The sequence below is a fragment of the Gavialis gangeticus genome, unplaced genomic scaffold (genome assembly GCF_001723915.1).
Source record: "Gavialis gangeticus isolate Ggan-Ray unplaced genomic scaffold, GavGan_comp1, whole genome shotgun sequence".
NCBI classification, from domain to species: Eukaryota; Metazoa; Chordata; order Crocodylia; family Gavialidae; genus Gavialis; species Gavialis gangeticus.
The window spans coordinates 209,472,460-209,481,008 of NW_017728992.1; the positions used below are offsets into that span (position 1 = coordinate 209,472,460).

The 8,549-nt window shown below is 55.6% G+C and overlaps 1 protein-coding gene across 4 annotated transcripts in view; it reads right to left on the bottom strand.

Moving 5' to 3' along the window:
• SCRIB (scribbled planar cell polarity protein) overlaps nt 1–8,549 on the bottom strand; it is a 157,891-nt gene that overhangs the window by 87,935 nt on the left and 61,407 nt on the right. For all 4 annotated transcript variants that reach the window (XM_019528277.1, XM_019528278.1, XM_019528276.1 and 1 more), the window contains exons 21-22: nt 3,917–4,174; nt 3,562–3,672 (exon numbers count right to left, since the gene is read on the bottom strand). In XM_019528277.1, coding sequence (XP_019383822.1) covers nt 3,562–3,672; nt 3,917–4,174 — 369 coding nt within the window. The remainder of the gene's footprint in view (nt 1–3,561; nt 3,673–3,916; nt 4,175–8,549) is intronic.

The following is an 8,549-nucleotide window of genomic DNA, read 5'->3' on the forward strand; positions in this document are numbered from 1 at the left end:
TCCTTTCCAGCCCTAATGTCTATGAAATCTATGAAATAAATGTAAATGCCTGTCCTCTCCAACACCACATGCATAAAGCAAATCTCAATTTGCCAGACTGGATAAAGGAGAAGGGCTGAGCATAGGACCAGAAAGCCCACCTTGTAAAACCACTAACTGCTACAGAACTGAGATGAGAGAACTAGCAAACACAGCCTGGCAAAAGTGATGGCCTGAGTAATGGAAGAAAGGTGAGTAGGGATCAAAGGCACCTGGAAGTCATTATTCTGAAAAGGATCTCTTGACACCTGAACTTACACTGCTCTTGGGTTGCTGGAATGTGAGAACAGTGTTTCAAACTGTCAAACTTGTGCAAGTCAACAAACAGGTGCAAAACTATAAATCAGTGGGAATCACTGAAACCAGGTGGGTGGGAACTGGATGGATGTTAGAAGTGGAAATTCCCTCATATGGTCAGGAACAAAAAAACCCCCCCAAACCAGTACAGCTTTCCTTCTACAACCGCAAATGCCAAAATAAAGACTTCAATACACTGGAAGCCATTTAGAAGTAGAGAGGTTTACACTGGATTTAATTTGAAACTCACAAAATTATCTGTTGTCATTTGTTATACAGCTGCCAAGAGGTAGAAGATGACACTAAAGAGGATTTCTTCCAGACTCTGCAATCATCAGTAAATGAAATGCTGCTGCATCAACTTGTTATCACCCACCGGTTATTTGAATGGAAGACCAGGAAATGAGAATACAAGCCATGATAGGATCGTGGAACTGGCAAAGAAAGAACAATGGAGAACAGCTACATGACATGTGTGAAGCCAAAAAGTGTGTCACAGAGGTATCATCTGTGAGCAGTAGAGAAGACAAAGTGATGTGGATTTCGCCAGACAGCACCACAGACGGTCAGCTAGATCACATCTTGATGTAAGAACAAAGTGACACACAAATGCTTGTAGTGACCAGATATGTTTGATAAGTAAAATTAAGTTAAAGTGGTAGAAAGCAACCTAGAGAATCAAAATCAAGATGCTTTGTTTCAGCAAAACTCAAAGATGCAACCATCACACAAATGTTCTATGCAGGCAGATTTAACACTGAATGAAGATTAATTTACTCAAAAAGGATAAAGGAACAGAAACACAGTGCTAGGAAAAATCAAGAAGAGGCAATAAAGAACAGCACTGGAAACAAGAAAAGACAGTATTTTGAAAAGCTGAGGACTCCAGCAGAGAACGTCACCAGAAAAGCAGACGTGTAAGGAGTTTGCCAGAGCACTAAAATACTTTGAGGAGACCAAATTTCTCTAAACAATGATGCTCAGCTGCAAGATACGGCAACAAGATGAAGTGGCGAGAACACTTCAAAAGCATCTTGGGTAGATCGGATCCATCAGAAACAGCACACATCCAAGAAACCTATCAAGGTCTGAATACATCTCTAGTGGAAATTACAACAGAAGCATGGACAGCTACTGAATCTCTGAATGACATGAAGGCAGTTGGCAAAGACAGTTTCCCCAAAAATGCTAAAAGCAGATGTTGCAGAAATACTTCAGCTACTTGGAAAATTCCAAAAAAGTTTGGCTCATGATTGCAGTAGGGTTGCAGTGCTGTTATAGCCACGATGGGCTAAGAAATATAGAATATATATTTTTCTGCTGGTATCTTTTATTGGACCAACTGTTTAGTTGGGAGAGATGTTAGACAAGCTTTTGGGTACAAAGTGCTGATCTTCAGGTCTGGGAAAGAAGCAGACAAAGGATGAGATGTAAGAGAAAATGAGGGTGCTTGTAGGAGCTGCCATAATGATTGAACTTTACATCCACTTTAAAGACAACTGAGTCTTAGGGTTTAAACACTGAAAGCAGAGACGCAATCATTATCAACACTGAAGAAAAGGATGTTAAAGATGTTACATATCTGGGCAGTACAACGAGAGCAAACAGAGAAGCAAGAATGGCACAGACATCAGAATTGGTAAAGCAAGTCAGACTTTTGTATCCTTGAAACATTGGGAAGATGTAACAGATACTGCAGAAGGCCAAAAAGTTCAAACATGCAACAGCCTGGTGGAAAGTGTCTAGCTTTACAAGCTGGAATGATGAAAGGGGAGGTCAAAGGCTGTGCGTGAGCCAGAAATAGTTCAGAACAACTGCCTGCGGGGAAGGTGGTCAAGACTTTGTCTGAAAAAGTTACAAAGAAAGAGCTAAGGAAGGATTCATTTTCGACCTGGAGGGATGTGGGCAGTGGGGTCCCCCAGGGCTCGGTCCTCGGGCCCACACTGTTCAACATCTTCATCAGCGACTTGGACGAAGGGGTGGAAAGCACCTTGTTCAAATTCGCAGACGACACTAAGATGCGGGGGGACGTGGCATGCTGGAAGGGAGGGACAGGCTGCAATTGGATCTGGACAGGCTACAGGGGTGGGCAGATGAGAATAAGATGGGATTCAATACTGACAATTGCAGAGTGCTGCACCTGGGGAAGAAGAGCCAGCACCATCCCTACAGGCTGGGGAACTCTCTTCTCGTCAGGGCAGAGGCAGAAAAGGATCTTGGAGTCATCATTGATGCCACGATGAACATAGGCTGGCAGTGTGGGGACGCGGTTAGGAAGGCAAACCACACCTTGTCATGCATCCAGATGCATCTGAAGACGGTCCAAGGAGGTGATCCTCTCCCTCTATGCGGCACTGGTCAGGCCGCAGTTGGAGTACTGTGTCCAGTTCTGGGTGCCGCACTTCAGGAGGGATGTGGACAACATGGAGAGGGTCCAGAGGCGGGCCACTCCTACGATGAGGGGACAACAGGGCAGGCCCTACAAGGAGAGGCGACGGGACCTGAACCTGTTCAGCCTCCACAAGAGAAGGCTGAGGGGGGATCTGGTGGCTGTCTACAAACTGGCCAAGGGAGACCAGCAGGCAATGGGAGAGTCCCTGCTCCCCTGAGCACTACTGGGAGTAACGAGGAACAATGACCATAAGTTGATGGAGAGTAGATTCAGACTAGACATCAGGAGGCGCTATTTCATGGTCAGGGCAGCTAGGATCTGGAACCAACTTCCAAGCGAAGTGGTGCTCACTCCTACCTGGGGGTCTTCAAAAGGAGGCTAGATAATCACCTGGCCAGGGTCGTTTGACCCCAGCATCCTTTCCTGCCTGTGGCAGGGGGTCGGACTTGATGATCTGCTCAGGTCCCTTCCAACCCTACCAACTATGAAACTATGAAGAAAGCTACTGTAGGACCTAGGCTGCAAAAGTCAAAGACAGACAAGGCCATGTCTGTAGAAGGAAAAACAATGCCATCACTGCATACCCCCGCTACAAGAGGAAAAGGAAGAAAGGAGGAAGAAGTGAACATGGAAGAGCCACAGGAAGGAAAACGAAACAGAACAGCTACAGATGGAGCTCACAGTGACAGCTGCCCTTATCCAGGCTGCAGGCGCTTCTGTGGCACAAGGATTAGCTCAAGGGAACACGGTCTCCACCCTCCTTGCCCTAAGGACCCCACGCAGCCCCGGACCAACCAGACACGCCACCACTGTATGCCAACAGGGGCCTCTACCTTTGAAATAAAGACACCTGGTTCATGGATCCCAAACGGGTGACTGGAGTGGTCGCTGCCCCCAACGATGCTGAGCCCCAGCGGGCCTCCTGCCTTGACCAGGTGGACCTCCTGCCAGGAGCAAACAGCACAGTCAGGGGGAGGTGAGAGCCACCGAGCCAGACCAGACCAGAAAATGCGGAGCCTGGGAGCCTCCTTGGGGACGAGTGCACAGGCAGCAGCGAGACCCCACTGCCTCCCGAACCCCAATGACACAGCTGGCTCTTGGAGGAGCATCCTGCTCCCGAGTAACACCACCCAGGGTCTCCATCCACCCGGGAGATGGGCCGCTCTGCAGCCCGGCAGCCAGGCTCACCTCGATGGGGTACTGGTCCTCCAGGCCCTTGGGCAGGTGGTTCCTCGGCAGCGGAGGCGTCTCCTCGGGGGGGCTGTCCCCCTGGCTGGGTGGCGGGGGTGGGGAGTGGGCACGCACCCGCGGCACCATGGGCGAGTCTCCCTCGCTGAGCTGCTCGGCACCCTCTCGCTCTACCAGCAGCACGATGGTGGGGGAGGATGCAGTAAGCAGCGCTACTGCCTGATCATGCCTGGCTTCTGTCATGTCTACCCCATTGATCTAGAATGACCCGCAAACCCAGCGTCAGCACAGAGCCCCAGCACGCCCGCCCGGCCCGGCCAGCTGAGCACCACGCAGGAGCCAGCCTGCCAGGACCCCTCCCACCGTCCTGAGCCAGCACTGCCCCGAGCCCAACCTCTACATGCCTTCCTCAGCTGCAGTCCAGGGCAGCCACTAGAGTCCCCCTTGGCCCTGGCTCCTCCGCTAGCCCCCAGCCATGCCCACCTCCCCCTCACTCGCTTTCCTGCCCATCTCAGAGCCTGAGCACTGCCAGTGGCCCTGCTGTACAGCAGGAAAGGGCAGCGCCTCAGCCCTGAGCCTCAGCCTCCTGAATTGCCCCTGCCATCACCACAACTCAGGCCCTGCCTATCAGCCACCCATGAACTGCCTACCTTGCCGCCGTGCCTCCTGCCCTGCTGTCCCCAGGGGTCACCGGCAGACAGCCCACAGGCAACGTAATGGGAATGGGGTCCTGGGAAACCTCAGTGTGGGAAGGCCAGGGAGGGGCTGGCTCTGCCGGGTGGGAGGGTGGAGACTGCTCCATCCAGAAAGAACAAGATTGCTCCTTGGGCAGGAGAAGTTATGCAAGGCCTCAGGCAGCACTGTCCTGTGCTATGAGCTCCAAAGTGCCGGCTGGCCTCACCCAGGTATCTCCCGGGCAGAGACCAAACATGCCAGGCCCAGCACGGCTGAGCTTCTGCAGCTCCCAGCCATGGCAAGAGGTCAGTCCTCACTGGATGCCTCCCTTCACCCCTATGGGATGGCTCAAAAGCACGACTTTGCCCCGGGTGTGCTGATGGCAGGCCCTGCTGTTTCAGGTTCTGTGCTTTGTAATTGCGCAGGAGTTTGAAGTGGGAATTTTGGGGAATCCTCGGGTAAATGGCTGCCTGTGAACATGGCCTGGACTTCACAGCCCCACAGGACTTCTGGTCCCACCTTCCTAGCGTGCCCCTGGGCTCTGCATCTGAGCTTCTCCCAGGAACCCAGAAACTCGTGGGCTGTTGGAACAAAGCGGCTCAGGGCATCCCATGAGGTGGGAATGGCTAAACTCGTAGGGGACGATGCCCCTGGCAGCAGACATATTTCTGGAAGGACTGAAGGCACCACACCAAACATCGGTGGGGCATCATTGGAGACCAGGGCACAGCTCCGGGCACCTGTGTCCTAGGTAAATGAACTCAAATGGGAAGACATGCAGAGAAGGGCTTGCAGGACAAGGAAGCATGAAGAGACATCTGATGAGAGGAGAGCAGCAGAGCTGGGCTTGCCTGGCCTGGCAGCGTGGGGGCTGAGCGCTGCCTACAGGTACAGCAGCGGTGAACGCTGGGGCGGGAAAGGGGCTGGTGCAGCTAAACAACAACATGGACAAGAGCCAAAGGGCGTGGACTGGCCCTGAATGAATTTGGGCTGAAAATCAGAGGTGGCTCCTGCCCTCAGAGCAGGGAGGTGCTGGAGCAGCCCCTCAGTAGGATGATGCCCTGCTGCTCCCAGCTCCCCAGATGGTGCCAGCAGGAGATTCTGGGGGCTACACAGCAGGCTCCTGCCCTATCACCGCCTCCCTTGGACCCGAATTTCCTCCAAGAGGAGTGCAAAGGGTGCTGGTCTCTCCTGTCCCCATGCTCCCCCCTCCACCACCACCACAGAGAGCAAGAGACTCCCTAAGCCCTCACAGAGAGCGGTCCCCAAGGGGGGCCTGCTGGGCAAAGACCTTCCACGTGTGGGCATGCGCCCACCTGCCCCCTGCATGCAGGAGAGGCTCAAGAGTGGGCAGAAAGGACACTGGTGCCCTGAGGCTCTGCCTCTGGGAGCCAAGGCCTCGCATGCTCCACCAGGCTCACCCGTGGCAGCAGCAGAGCCGGCCTGGGCTGTGTCTGGGCCCTGTGAGCTGCCCTCTGCGAGCCAAGCCCCGTTCCTTGCCAGGACCCAGCTGGATGCTCCAGTCCCCCACCCCCCAGCCACTTCTTCAGCCCACAGAGCAACAGCTGGCACCTGAAACCTCACACTCAGCTTTGGTGCGCCTGGGCCTGCCCAGTGCCTGGGGAAGCCAGAGGGGAACAGTGCTGCATATGCTTCCTGGTGACTGGGACACGCAAGGAGAAGGGCCCTGGCTGCTCACGGCCCTCACACCATCGGCACCGACTGAGCCGTACCTGCCCTCCGTTCCCCCAGCTCACTCCCCCCGTGTCGCACAACAGGCTGACCGCCGTCTGCCCCTGGCCTGTGGCCCCGCTGTCTCCCTGCGCTCTGCGCCCCTGCAGCTTCTCTGCCATCCCCAAGCTACACGCCCCTCTGTCCCTGCCCTTCCCACTGCACCAGCAGGGCTGGGGTGATCATGCAACGCATGCCCGCGGGCCAGGAGTTATTCACAACAAAGGAAAGAGACTGGTCAGGACACAAGTGAGGGCTGGAGAGTTAGTAGCCAATTAAGGCAAGGCTTTTGGGGTGTTAAGTCTGGAAAAAGGTCTGGGCTGGGCCCTGATCCACCTGCTCAAAGCCCCCAGTCCTCCTGCAACAGGGGGTGCAGAGGCAGCTTTGAGAACAGGGATGAGGAGGAAGATGCGCTGTATTTCCTACCACATAAAAGTGCCAGCCCCGGGAAAGGCAGGAGCCAAGGCCTGACTACGAAACCCATCCTCAGCCCAGCGCCTCCCACTGCAGCTTCCCTCCGGCCCCCAAGAACATTGCAAACTCGGCCTCTCACTAGGGCCCCCTCTCCATAGGGATACGAGTGACAGGTGCTGCCTGGCTGGGACCCTCGGCAGCGCCCACCTCCCATGAAGGCTTCGGCCAAGGTGCTGGGGTCTACCTGAGCATCTGAGCGCACAAGGGAGAACCAGCAAGGCTCAGGGCACGTGGCTCATGGCAGCCCCTGCTCTAGCAAACCCCAGGGCACTGGCCCTTGGTTACGCAGTGGCTCCATCAACAGAGCTGCCAAGACCTCCTGTGGAGCAGGAGTCACCTAGCAGGGGCAGGACACCCAGCTGTTCCCAAGAGGGGATGTCCCATTAGCTGTGAGACTGCTGTGACCTCAGGAGTATGAGATACAGGATGGTGGCACTTGCTGGCTGCTGGGAGGCCTGAGAAGCGCTGTGCAACAGGGTAGGGAGGAAAGGGAGCTCTGCACAGTGCCCAGGCTGGGAGATGCTGCTGGATGGGAGGAAAGTAGACTCCCACCTGGGCATTGACCCTGTGCTCCTTTACACTGGCCACGTGCTAGGTTAGAGGGGTGTCTGCAACCTGGCACTATGGACCCCGATACTGCTGGGGAACCGGGCTAACGAAGAAAGAGAATGGTTCCTCTATTCAGGTCACAGCACCACACTCGTCATGATGCTGCAGTGAGCCGGATGGCTGCCAGTGGGACCTGTGCCTGCACCGAGATCCAGCACTTCCCTCCGTCTCTACGAGCCCCAAGACAGCACAAGGGGGCTCTAACCACCCACTGGGGAACCAAGCCCACATCTCCTAGGAAGTTTCTCGCTGAGAGGCCTGTACTTCCGAGCCCTGGAGACGAGTCAGAGGAGCCGCATAAGGCTCCAGCTGTATTTTGAGGGAGAAGCTGGGCCAGCCAGGGCCCCAGGCGAGGAAGGGGCATTGGGGCCAGCCTGGAGCTTGGCAGTTTTGCGAGAAGGGAATACAGCGCAGCCCTAGCCCAGGGTAGACCAGACAGAAGCCAGCACTGACGAGGCGGTAGCAGTGCTTACCACGCCAGCACCGTAGTAACATGTGCTCTTACGGCAGTAGCTGGCTAGAAACCCACCACCAGCACGAGGGCACAGGAGGGTCCGATCGCTCAGAGGCAGCATGCGAGTCTGGGGGAGGCCCCATGGACTCTCCTGAGGCGGGGAGGGGTGACAGGATAGCAGACAGTCCAAGAGTTAGAGGCAGTGGTGGGATCCGTGGCACTGGCACAAGCAGCAGAAAGAACCAGAGCCAAAGCGAGTCAGAGATCAGAAGAAAGCACAGCCCAAGTGCCCCCCAGCCCCACAGGCTGTGGTACCTTCAACCCCCAGCCCGCACAACCCCAGGTCCTGGCTCCCCGGAGGGAACAGCTGCCCCTGTACAGGGAGCTAGGAGGCTTATAAGGCAAAGCCCAGTCCCGCTGTGTGCTGCACTCCCTGGGGGATGTCAGATCTGCTCAGTACAGCACCATGGTGCTCCGACCCCTCCAATGCTACCGGGGCTGGCGGCAAGGGTGCACCGGAAACCTGCGCTGGGAAGGGGAGGCGTCACCCCACCAAGTGCCAGGACAGGTGGCAATGGGCCGGGGCAATGCGAGCAGCAGTCACCGCCCTCCCGCAGACCTGGGTGCTGGGAGAAGGGCCCTCTCGCTTGGTCAGCAGCAGGATGTCCCCACGGGTGGGTGGGCGGGCGG